General features: G+C 35.7%; 1 protein-coding gene across 9 annotated transcripts in view; it reads left to right on the top strand.

Annotated features, from left to right (window-relative positions):
• LOC110832898 (1-phosphatidylinositol 4,5-bisphosphate phosphodiesterase epsilon-1) overlaps positions 1-13357 on the top strand; it is a 468153-nt gene that overhangs the window by 438579 nt on the left and 16217 nt on the right. For 8 of the 9 annotated variants that reach the window (XM_087345017.1, XM_087345016.1, XM_087345015.1 and 5 more), the window contains 9 exons: positions 660-987; positions 3765-3943; positions 4073-4244; positions 5139-5308; positions 5893-6183; positions 6993-7143; positions 7475-7609; positions 8202-8485; positions 12865-12990. In XM_087345017.1, coding sequence (XP_087201143.1) covers positions 660-987; positions 3765-3943; positions 4073-4244; positions 5139-5308; positions 5893-6183; positions 6993-7143; positions 7475-7609; positions 8202-8485; positions 12865-12990 — 1836 coding nt within the window. The remainder of the gene's footprint in view (positions 1-659; positions 988-3764; positions 3944-4072; positions 4245-5138; positions 5309-5892; positions 6184-6992; positions 7144-7474; positions 7610-8201; positions 8486-12864; positions 12991-13357) is intronic. The other variant, XM_087345018.1, reaches the window with a different exon arrangement.

Here is a 13357-nt window from a genome sequence, read left to right as displayed (position 1 = left end):
ATGATAGAAAACTTCTTTAAATAATATGAAAATGGCATTTGTACTGAAGAAGGCTAGTGTATAAAAAGTATTCAGCATTTAACATTTCTGTATTCATGTCTCTTCATGCTCTCATACTTAAAGTATTTGACTTGAATGAGTTTATTAAGTGCCCTGCAGACAGCCAGCATCTCGTTCACCAAGGAAACAGATACGATACAGAGAATGGTTACCTGGAAGATCAGCAACACATGCCACGGCTCAGGGGCAGGGGTTTCTTTCGGCCTCCAGCCGACATGGAATGTTGTAGGCCGGCGGAAACTACTTGCCTCTGAGCCACAAACCAGTCGCATCATTATACGTCATCATTCAACCTGAGTATCAGAAGATGACACTAATACTCCTCTCTTACATAATAATTGTATTGTAAGTTGAACTCTCATGTTTGTGTCAACAGAATTAACCCTTCAAAGCCGAATAGTAACTACATGTTCCACCTGCATTAAAAATCAGTAACTCTTTTGATTTTCTATTTATGGATTTCATGATTCTCACTCTTAATAGGGACTATTTCTGTAAACAACATTTCTTTTCAATCTCAGTCTAGTGGCTTCACATTTTGTGTGAAACAAAGGCTGATCTTCACTGTTATGCTAGAAGACTGCATGTTCTCCTAACAGGTCAAACAAGCTGAAACCATTCTGGCTGTCGATCACAGAGAAGGAAGCGCTGCCAGTGCTGGATTTCCTGTCAGCTGCACTCCTCTCTGCTGAGTATGAGAGGGCCCTGGGTCGGGCATTAGCAATGCCTGAATGCCCTGTGGTACCGTTCTTCGGAGCATTCCTACGAGAGTTGCGAGAGATCTTGGCTTCTACCCCTAGTCTGGTGGTGCTGGCCCCAACGGGGGAACACACTCGCCTGGAGGTGAGACCTCCTTCTGGCACCGCATTGAACCGTCCTCAGCGCCAGCGCACTCAGCACCGCCACTTTCATGGCCGCCATCCTGTGGTAAGCCACCTTGCCCCCTGGGGTTCGAACTAACATACCCCCTCACTTAATGTTGCATTACTTATCACCAAAACAACATCCGCTGCCACCATAACCCATCTTAAAACAGAGAATGTTCAAAGACAAGTAGACTTCAGTACAAACTTTATTGCAGTCTGATTGGTGTTTCATTTTGGCATAAAATGGATAGAGATTGCATCAGTTAATTTTGTGTAGTGTGTAGAAAAAATAAAAATGCTTTTACATAGACTTTTAATTGTTATAAAAGGACATCTTTATTTTTGTAAATCGAGAGGTTCCTACTCAAGTAGGTATTTTGGCTCTTGTTAACTAATTGGAATGTTTATGAACTTTAAAAAATATGTTTTTGGTGTGGGGGAAAAGAATCCTTTGAAAATTACATTATTTATCCTCTATTTATACACATTTTCTGCTAAAATTTTAATTTCTAACATTTTCTACTCTTTGGATCTAACCTATCTGATGTTCATCTGTTGCTTAGTTTAATATTTGTTCCATTATTCTGCTGAATGATCTTTTGTGTCCTGCCTATTTTATATAATTTTTTCATAATGTACTGTAAAACATCCTCTGAGCAGTTCATAAACAGTTTTTTCAGTAATTTTACATTCCTCTAATTTGTTTGTAATAATTATATTGATACATTTACTTGTCTTACTTCTTAAACATTTTATAAACTTGGCAGATATTTATAATAGATAATGAATCTGAAGATTTTACGCATTTCATAACAATTCTGCTCAGTGATGTATGTTAGTAAGTTTTAATTGTTATATTAATTTTTTAATGAACAAACGTAACGTTTTGTTAAACTGAATACTACTCTGTGATTATATATGTAAATATGACATAATTTTAAAAGTACAACTGCCAACTTAACAGAGGAATAGAAGTCGCTAACTCGCTTTTTAGTTCTTACTGCGATGAAGTAATGAAATGTATGGACGTACTGGTGTAACACTTTTATATTTTATTATTTTCAAATTTAATTTGAAATGGCACATTCTTATGCTTGTTGGTTCATGCATTTAATTAATTTTGCATGTTACTTTTCTTCACTGCCGTATTTGTCCATATATCTGTCCTTTGGATCGAACCCTGGTGGGGGCTGGGAGGGCAGGTGGTATATGGACTGCATGCGGACAAATGGCCCACAGTTTTCCCTGCATCTGTCTGTGACCATTTGTTTGCAAGCAGTACAAAATGGATCCACAGTTATACTGTGGAAAACAGAATTACTATACTTTAAGAGGCGATATTTGAGATACTCTTCTCTTAAATTTCAATTACTGTGCATGTCTTAAATGTATATATTATATTGCCAAAAGATGTGCTATTTGCACAAGTAACATCTTTGAATGGTAAGACAAAATTTGTTCTTCTGTCGGCAAACTATCGAATCAGATCAGCATGGAATTCTACAGATATACTAGATGTTGAAGATTTCTGTCTTCTGGGTATGAATTCATCGCCCTGATGACGGAGGCAGTATGACCTCTGAAACGTTGGTTAACATCGACCACACTACACAGCGCAACAACCCAGAAGACAGAAATCTTCATACTCACCGCTGTGAAAACCTCAAATCTTATTGTTAGTGTTAGTGTTATTACACTGTAATGTTCAGTATTTGTATAGATGCACAGCTATTACTGTTAAGAATTAAACTTTAATTTATTAACCCACAAGCTTACAGACTTTACAAATGAACAGCAACCATTGGAAAGCTTATGGATCATCATACGAAGAAGATAGAATGTATGAGCCGGTGGATTATGACCCACAAATGTTAAACTATGCGTTTTTGCAGAATATTGTAATCAATTCCAAATAAGTTTTAAATTTAACAGGAGGAACTGTTAAACCTGTCTCCAAATACAAAATTATCTGAATATTTATATTACAATAGCTATATTCTTATTCTTCTTCCTTGGCTCTACAACCTAGTGTGGGTCTTTGTCACCTCCTTTCAGAGGTTTTCTATTCTTTGAATTAATGCATTTGTGAGTAGTGAGTGACCAGGTCACTGCTTCTGCACAATTTCTACTCAATCCTGATTTTTGTGTGCTAGAGCCATCTAGTAGAGAATCGGGAGAGACATGGGTGAGAAATGGCCGCTAAATTTGGCTTACGAAACATCTCGTTCATGCTTATAAGGTTCTTTTATATGCCGTAAATCTACAACATGGGATCGCTGACTTTTCTTCCCCTCTGAACGAAGTTGTGCTATGGATATTTATCACCCTTAAAAATCCATCGACTTCGGCCGGGTTTGAACCCGGACCTTGGGTCCAGTGGCAAGCATGCTAACCACAATAGTTGTATTACATTAAACATATTTGTTTTTATATTTCTTACACTGTAATTGTTTGATTTTAAATAGTGACTGAGTTAAGCATCACCTTATTTATGAGCTCTTATTGAGATATTGTGCTAATAAATTTATTTCAGCGTGAAGTTATTTTAATAATATCACTGATCAGTCATGGTTCTCACTATACTAGCATTTATTTATAATTCACTTTTTGAAACGTGTTTCAACCCCAAGGGGCCATTCTCAGCCACCCACTGCACAACAGATTATAACATTTGTTTTTTATTTACAGAAGAGGCAAGCTAATTATGTTGTGCTGTAAAGAAAACTATTTCAGAAAATGTACAAAAAATTAAAGTTGGAAATCAAACTGAGACATGGAAGACTTTTGATGTGTAGTTGCATGCTGGTCTGCATCATTGGCTGATGTCTGTGTTTGCAGTTTATCTCAGACTATAATGGTGAGGACCATTATTTCACGCGGATTGGACCTGGGGGCCTAATCAATTTGGACAAGATCTATCGTACTCAGGCAGTCATGGATCGTATTGCTTCATTCCACCAGCACTATCACGCACGGGGGCGGGAATCAGCACACAACCTATTTCGAGACCAACTCAGGTAGCCATTCCACCTTTAATAGAAAGTAAATATTGCAGTTACATTTTTCTTCTAAGAACAATATAAACAGATAATATAAATTTAGAGGTGTTATATTGTGCATTAATTTTTTTTTTCTTGTGGTTGTAGTATACACACATCCAGCATTGAGCGTTCGTATCTCGTGGATGAATCGGAGGATCACGACTATGACCTTGATCTTGATACGTACCAACCTGTACAGTCCCTTAGCAATGACCATGGTGTCAGCTTTTTTCCCATCTCTGCTCCTCATAGTGGAATTGATCACCATGTACTACAGGTAAAGAAAATAAAATGTTCCATTTTAATAGGTTTTCTGTTTTTGTGTAGTAAGAAAGGTGGTGTTAAAATGTATGACATTTTTTATAACCAAAATCATTTTATTGTAAAAACATTTTGTTTTAGTAAAAAAAGATACAATGTATGTACTGTACTTCTAACTAAATAAGTTTATACAGTGGAAATGTTAACATATTTTATCTTATGTTTTTTTATGATTTGCCTAACAAATTAAGGTTATCAGTATAAAGAAACTAAACAAATACCTGATTCAGTGATTCAGACATTTATTTCCAGCCCATCATGACGTATTTTACAAGATGCTTTATTCACAGACATTTAATTAATCATGTAATTTTAGTTGATTTACACATTTAATTCTAATATTTTACAGTACAGTACAGAAAAATTCTTCCTATTATTTAGCAGATATGTAATTTCTCAGACTCCACAGATAATAATGCAAGCTTTGTATATTTGAAATATCTCATTTCCTTGATATTAAGATACTTTTAATTGTAAGACACACTCGTGACTTATTAAGAGGTTTTTAGGAAAAATGCATTATATTGATTCTTAGATGTGAAATGTAAGACACACCCCAATTTCAGAAATTTTAAAATGTGAAAAAAAGTGTGTCCTAGAATCAAGGAAATAGAGTATATATAAATTAACAAAGCACATTCATCAAAATAATTTGCTTTTCTGATGAAAAATGCTTGGGTTGGTCAATTTTTGCCCACAAACTGCCACTTGTATGCCTGGCATTGAGAATGTTACATTCTTATGCTGCAAGCTAACATCCACATTCAAACAACTCCACAGCGACTGGCCCAGCCTTATGGAGGTTCCTTTCGCAGGAAAATGAAGCTTACAATGTCTTATGCTGTGACAGGTGCTACACCATGGAAGCACAGCAGTGCACTGGGATGCCGAGGGAGGTTCACGGACAGCACTGGTGTATGTCAGGTTGGAACGAAGTTGTGCCACTCTGACATGGAGCCGCCCAGGATGGAGTGGGCTGCGAACTGGAACAGGTGGAAGTGGCTCTTCTCCAGATTACAGGTATATCTAAGGTTTCTTTTCATCCGTCAAACACTGTGGAGAAAGGTTCTCTTACATGGTTACAGTTTCAGGAACTTAACACAGTTTGGTCTGCACTGAAACATAAAATTCATTTCAGTTCCTGCCTCCATTACATGACATGATACTGCTAATAATTTTGTAAATATTTTCATTAGGTGATAAGGTTTCCACATTTCCCTTTTACCACCATAACTACAGCATTTGGACTTATATGGAAGTTAGGCTTTGTTTTATTTTATAAAAATAACATTCTAAGTTTTTCTAAAACCACAATTGTTTGTCAGCAATGCAGATAATCAGGAGTCTACCATACATAGCTTATATGTGTTTGCATATGAAGCTCAAAGGCATTTACTTATTTGTTCTTTTCCATGTAATTTCTTATAAACAATAACAGATGCTATAGTACTCCATTTAACGTAACAGTTCCATTTTTAATTCATAGTGAACTTTCTGCTTGGTAGATTAATCAGAATGGTTGAAAGAGAAATATGTTGGTATGTTAGTTATTCTGGTTCCAGATTGGTTCTGCATTTGAAGTGATCCTGTCATTATCATTACAGTTTGTCAGCAAACCCAGAAGAGACAGTGGCTCCAGGTCTAGCAATGAAGTTGTCTGCACCAGGTGAATCTGCAGGAGTGGCACTAGAAGAAGGCTATTTAGACCTGGCCATCGTCAAGGAGATAGTGCTAGGAGGTCGAGACAGGGATAAAGATCCTGATCTTGCTACAGCTTGTCGCCGTTACGGCCTCGACCGATTTACTGGTTCTGAATGCTGCCTGTCACTCGTTTATGGGGTGAATCTCAGTGATAATCGAGTGCTCTTCCTCCTCTGTCCACCCACACTCTGCAGGTATGCTTCCATTCTTCCCCTGAATTTGAATAAAGAGTTTATTATTCTTCCTGTCACAATTAATACAGTGCTCATTGTTTTAATTTGATATGGGGAGCTCTTCTTCCCATTAATTCCACAACATACAAGTAAGAGGATATTGTCTGTTACGTCAGAAATTGAGTTCGGTGTCCTGATTGTTGATGTAATCAAAACAGAGGCTTTCGTTTCAATTTTTGCGTTAAATAATGATATCACTTCTTCCATAATTTGAGCACACCACTTTTCTCTTGGTGGGATTCATCTTTATGTTTCTCAGTGAGTTGTGGCTCTGCATATTCTACTGACACTTCATGATGAACGACACTACTGTGTTTTAGAATGATCCATCATAGCAGTTCAACTTTTAAAGGAAATTGTTCGGCTTTCTTACCTGTTACTGATCATAGAATTTACTGTTGTATGGTCAAGCAAGAAGGTAGCTGTCTTTTGGGTTCATGTGCCTAGTAGTCTGGTAGAATTTGACAATATTTCAGAGGTGCTTCATGCTCCATCGTCAGGGTGTTTGAAATGTGAATAAACTTCTACCAGACTACATGGTACAACAGCACAAAAGCAATCTTCATACTCACTGCTGTGAGAACATAAAATCCAACATGGCTGCGGTAACTACTCCTTTATGTCAGTATCTCAGTTTATTTCCGAACAGCATTTCTGTTGTGTCAAGTCAGAACAGAAAATGTGTGTGTGTGTGTGTGTGTGAAGAATTGCTTGCTTAATTATTGCAATAGATTTTAATTTGATAGCAATTATTATAAATCTGTGTGCAGGATGTGGTATACTGGCCTATGTTGGGTGGTACGAGGACTGAAACGACAGCTCCAGCTGACAGATCGGCGGATGTTGTGGCTCAAAGAGCAGTACTTGCAACTATACTTTGAAGAAGGTTGCTGTGGGCCTATGACAGCTGATGCTATTCGGGTAGGTAATATCTGTCTGTAGCTTTAACAGTTTGCTGGGACAGAAAAAAAAATTATTTTGCTTATTTCTGAGATGGGAGGATAATATGTGGATCTTTGAGAAATGAGTGCTGAGGATGTCAGCTGCATTGAAATGACTTAGTATCATTACAATATCTGGTTTTAATATTGTCATAAAACTTTCAGGTTCTTTGAACAGAGAGATTGTTAAATAAACTCTATATTAGCCTCTGTGAAGTAGTATTATCAATGACAGGTTTCTTCAGTAAATGCAGAGGTTTCTGTCATTATAATACCAATATTGTGTTCTGTAATATATTTTTGTATGGCAGGTATTTGGTGGACGAGATTGGGCTTTGACTGGTAATGTGGGTGGAATGTCTCCTCCTGATAATGGGACCTTACGTCGTGGAGCCTCTGTAAAGTTCAAGAAAAAGAAGTCTATAGGCAACATACAGGCTCTAAAGGTAAATTATTGTTCTTAAAACTTGCAGAAATCTAGGGTTTTTATATCAACTTTTTTATTATTTTTGGCTCATGTTGGTAAAGTATTCTTCGACTCTATTTGATTTGTATTCAGAAGTTAAAGACAATAAAACACCATTACATTTTCACTTATAATACTGATGAATGCTGTGGGATAGAATTTTTCTTGAATAGTTGATAGTCACTCAGTTGATCAAGAAATTTCCTACGTTTTATAGCTGGACCTTGTCCTGATCTATATGAGCCCAGTCATCTTCACAACTTACTTTGTTATGCTCATTTTAATATTATACTCCCCTGTTTCCATAGGTCTTTGAAGTAGTCTCTCTCCTTCAATTTTCGAACTAAAACTCTGTATGTGGAATTAGCTGTCTTCTGGGTTGTAGCTTTGTGTAGTCTGGTATATTTTTACCAGCATTTCAGAAGTCTTTGTAGAATTTAATATAAAAATATATTTATGTTGCTTAAGACATGAAGAATACATATTTAAATGTATTTTAGTGGAGGAAACAGCCATTTACTTTAAATACTCATTCAGAACAGAAGTGTCTAATATCAGATCTTCCCTTTCAGGATCTTGGTCTAAAACATGATACTGGACCTGATATAGGAGCTGGTATCAGTATGGGCTCAATGTACCTACGGCGACCTACAGGAATATCTGGTGGACCAAGTCCTGGATCAGGTCCAGGTTCTAGCACTTTCATTACAACTCCACGTTCACGTTCTATCTCTAGTGACATTGAGGTCAGGCAAAGTCTTCTGGCCAGTGGTGCAAGTCCACAAGGTTCCAATGACAACCTCGACAAACTTTCTTCCTGCAGTCCGACCCATCACAGTGCCTATGGATTACAAAGGTAATTTCTGTTCTTTCCCTCCAAAGATGTCAAGATATAACTTGAGACCTAACATGAACTCTTGTTTATTCTAGTAAGTGATTGTATGACGTTGTATGAATTTCTGATGGCTTGTAACATTGAGTGAGAAATGGTTGTTATGAATTATGACATGGAAGAAAGAAATCATTGGTAGTTTTATCATGGCTTTCTCCTGGAAAGAGTAAGTAAAAACACAGTCAAGATTGCAGGTTTCTGGCCTCATTTGAAGCTGGGTATTTTTTGAATGCGAATCACGTCCATTACTGCTGTGGCAACTCACTTGATAATAACAAACACATGGACAGCTGCTACTGTAATTTTTTACATTCATTCACAAACAAAGGCAACTGGACAAGACTGCTTTAATCAAATGTAACAGAACACTAGCTGGTTTGTAAGTCTGTGTAGGCTGCTGGACCCAATTAACTATCTAATTACTCAAAAGTACCTACACTACTATCACTACCAGACACCTACACACATAATACTGTTCCCTCCCTATTCCCATTAATGCAAGGCATGACTTTACTACAGCATCCATGTGGAGCGGATGCAGAAGCTTGCAGATGTTGTGAGAAGCAGTGCTAAACAATACTTGCTGTTGGAAGGATGTACAGGAGAAGGTAATTCATCAACCGTGTTTGCTTCTATGCAGTACTGGAGTTAACAGAAAGGCAGTGTAATATGGAGTCAGATTAACTGAGAGTAGCAAACTGAGGAAGGAAAGAAGGAAATATGGATGAAAGAAGGAATGAGATTATGAAATAAAAATTTATAGAAAACCACACTTATATAAATAGTAAAGAATCCACAGTCTGAGAAGCCTTAAACAACTTATCTTTGATTTATCTGAGTTAGATTTATTACTGCAGAACTAACTCACTTGAGGCAAGGAAGCAGTGTTCTGTTTTTTTAGTCCTTCTATGTGGAATTCTGAGTATCCTGTTTTATAAGGAGATGAAATTACATAAACTGTAATTATTTTGTTTTCCGTAGTCAATCATAACTGTTGGATGGTTATTCTTTAAGTATTCTTTGTTTGCACATCAGATATAAATATGGCTAATTCTGTCATGAATGATGCTAGGCAAAAACAGAATTTTGTAATAAATATAACAATACAGAACATAACAGATTTATAAAAAATTGACTTCAAAATACTATAGTATGATCTTTGTATTCTTGAATGCTGATGAGTAAGCAATAATGTCTGTGAGCCTCTTAAGAACTTTCCCCTATCTTTTGGTATATATGGGAAGAGAAAGTTAACATGATAGTCACCCATGTTTTGGCACATTTTGCAACACTGCTTGAACACCTATCAGATTTGTTTTCATCTGTCTATGCGCATAAGAATGATGTTTAATTTTAACAGCACATGTGAAAATGTGTCAATTATGAACTCCCTTATTTTCAAGAGCATAACTTACTTTTTCTAATGGTGATAAAGTATATATTATCCTTTTCTTTGTAAATCCATATGTGGACTGGCTTGCATAAAAACTAAAAAGGATGACATAAAATTTAAACCATTGTTTTCTGTTTTTAATAAGTAAATGAATAATGAGTGACTTTTGAACAAATTGAGGAATATGTTTTTTATTTACAATGATGAACTGTCAGAATTTCATGGCAGTACAGAATGATGTGCCATTGCCATACCTCTTGGCTTGTCACCAGCAACATACAGGCTTCTGTTATAAATAGTAATAGAGGACATAATAGGCTATATTATTCATGCAAAATAAGGAAGAATGTGTCTCGCTTTTTCGATTAAATACAATTTAATACACCTGTGAGATTTCATGTTTCAAGCCACACAAAAGTTTTGTGCCACCCATTTGCTAAATTTGGCACAACATTAATACATTTGATTCACATTCAGAAGTTCCTGGCCAGAAACAAGCTGCATTACATAAGTTTCTGTGTTTTTCCTTAGTTTCTCTAGTTGAATTGCTTAATATCTTTGAAAAGTTCAGTAGGTCTTTTATTCCCACATTCAGCTTATATTAGCATTCATCCTCTTATGTATTATTTAGTGCTACTTAATATCAACAGTGACATAAAATAAAATAACCCCATTCCCATTCCTCATCATAAGTGATAATTATCATTAATCATCATAGTCAAATTGATGTTAGGCAGCATGGCCTATTAAGTGAATCTTGGCCTTTTACAATAGATTATCTTTTTAAGAATGCTAATTACATGTTCAAAGAATCATGCTTCAGTAAACTATGGACTTTATTTAACCATGATTATATATAAAAATGACAGTTGTGGTCTTCTGAGATGTGGTGTCTCATGATCATGGTATGACATCATAGAAGACCACAGTTGGCATCTTTACCACCTGAGAACATAAAATCTGAAAGGTAGAGAAATATTTGTCTTAATTGATAAATACATATGTATTCTCCTCTTCCACATTGTTGTCATACAGGGCCAATAAAATGTGTGGGAAATTACTATCTAACAACAGACCCTAAAGGTTCAACAATGCTAATACAAAATCTTCCTCCGCCCTCAGTTAGCTTTTTGGTTGGTTGGTGACAGTCTACTTTCTCAACAACCATTAGAATGCTACAGTAAACTCCCAGTTGTCTGGCCTAATGAAGGGGAGAAACACATAACCTAGAATATTTTTTATACATTCACAGAAGTTTACAAATTGCTTTATATTTTTGTACGTGACTGACTTTATTTTATGAAGCAGATTGTAATGATGACTTGTTTTTGTGAACTGTTTAAAGTTTTCCTTGCAGAAGTATGAATTTCTTCCTCCTCACCCTCTTCTTCTCCTGTTTATTATGCAGCAGCATCTACAATGTGTCTGTCTGTCTCGTGCTGGAAACCTACTTAACATGCATCGCTCTGTAGCTGTTCTTCAGCAATTCTTTATTGATGTTTTCAAAACTTCTCATAGCCAACACCATGTCAAGAATTTTGAACTTGCTGATTTCTCTGTTAGCAACATCTTGCAATTTGTCTTCTTCTGGATTTGGAAAAAGTTTCCTTTATAATTGAACCAGCATTACTGGATCCATAGAAGACTGTGCACAAGGTATAGCATCCAACACCATTTTTTCCTCCATGATTGTATTAGCATATTGATCAGCAAGTTTTCAGAGGTCAGCCTAGTAGCAGTATTTCATGGATGCATTAACTGAATCCCCACTCCATAATCTTTGGTTAATTCTGTCACTGATTCTCCATTCTCAAAATTTTCAAGTAACTTGGGCTTTTCTTCTATTGTCACTATAATTTTCTAATGGTTTTCAGCCATCTTACTGGGAGTCCACAACCATAAAAGCTCCAAAAAATATTGTTTAACCATATCTTCTGTAGATCCTCAAAAACTAACTCCAATCACTCCAAAGCTTGTGCAGAGATTAGAGATCTTTGCTCTACCTTGTGAATACATATTCTCGTTAATGAACTTTATTGTAAATAACCAAGAACTCTTTCAAACTAATTCTGCTGTACACAGTGTCAACACAAGGAATAAAAATCAGCTACATAGACCAATTGCCAACCTCTCATGCTTTCAGAAGAGTGCATATTATGCAGGAATCAAAATTTTCAACAGTCTACCATCAAATCTCACAAGTCTTGTAAATAAGAAGGAGCAATTTAAGGTAGCATTAAAAAAAAAGATACTTAATTACACACTCCTTTTACTCTGTCAATGAATTTATGTTGTTTACAAATAAATGATAACCTTTTCTTGTGTGTAATGGGTAGATCTACTTGTAGCTTATCATTTCTCTAGGTAAATACTTTGTTTTGTATTATGTGAAATTTATATAATAGTTTGAATTGTACTTTATAATATGTATTGTATTATTATTATTATTATTATGACTTTTTCCACATCCTATTGTCATCTGACTGTCTTATGGATCCATGGAATGTAAATAAATTATTATTATTATTATTATTATTATTATAGAAAAATGTTGAAATCCTGTTTCTGCATTTATATAAAAGAAGTTATTGCTCAGATAATCCACAAACCAGATAATCTGCTTGTGGATAGTTGGGAATTTGCCATATGTTATCCTCCCATCTCTTGACCTTTTGGATGACAGTTTTAAAACACATTCTGATTTACCAGTAATATATAGACTTCCTGAACCATGACTTAAAAAGGAAGGTAGTCATTGTTTCTACTTCACAGTCATATTCTCTGTTTCACACAATTATTAAAATCATGACATAGTGCCAAAGTAGCTCTGGAAAAAACTGACTGTAATTGGTTGTCTAGTTTTCTTCTTTTGTTAGTTCATAAATTTCTCATAAAAAACAATTATTTTTTCAGCCCCAATAAGGAATATAAACTTAATTTGTCTGTACAGGGAGAAAGGAAAAATGGTTGGAGGGCCTGAGCAGATTTGGCAGATGCGGCATTTTCGAGCTGGTTCCATCACGCATGAGACTCAGCTTGATTTTGTGGACTTTGTTGCATTGTTTCGATCATTCAGGTGAGAGAAAAAACATTTTACCAAGAAAAAAACAATTTTAAAATATGAATGTTTGCTGACATCTTTATTGATAGCCATATAAAAAGTTAGTTAGGTTTCAGTATTTGATTCATCCAGCTAAGAGTACTCTCAGCCATTGACATGTGGACTGCTGTTTGTTCATGGCTTTAATTTCCAACCATCTACAAATTTTTGTTAGTACCTTATTACATTCACAGCTGTATTATTGTTGTTGTTTTATTCTTTCTTGTGCTGTGTCTGTAGTTGGCCTTCTGGATCTTGATGCAGCACAATAATAATAGAGAACTGAATTGAATTGAATTGAATTGAATTATCATCGTCACAATTATAGAATTAGCTGTTACCC

This window comes from Zootermopsis nevadensis, unplaced genomic scaffold, assembly GCF_977971745.1.
Source record: "Zootermopsis nevadensis isolate Lab colony 2312 unplaced genomic scaffold, Znev_1.0 Znev_ptg000008l, whole genome shotgun sequence".
In the NCBI taxonomy this organism is placed as follows: domain Eukaryota; kingdom Metazoa; phylum Arthropoda; class Insecta; order Blattodea; family Termopsidae; genus Zootermopsis; species Zootermopsis nevadensis.
Note: the sequence above shows the minus strand (reverse complement) of the source record. Positions and strands in the feature narration are given on the sequence as shown.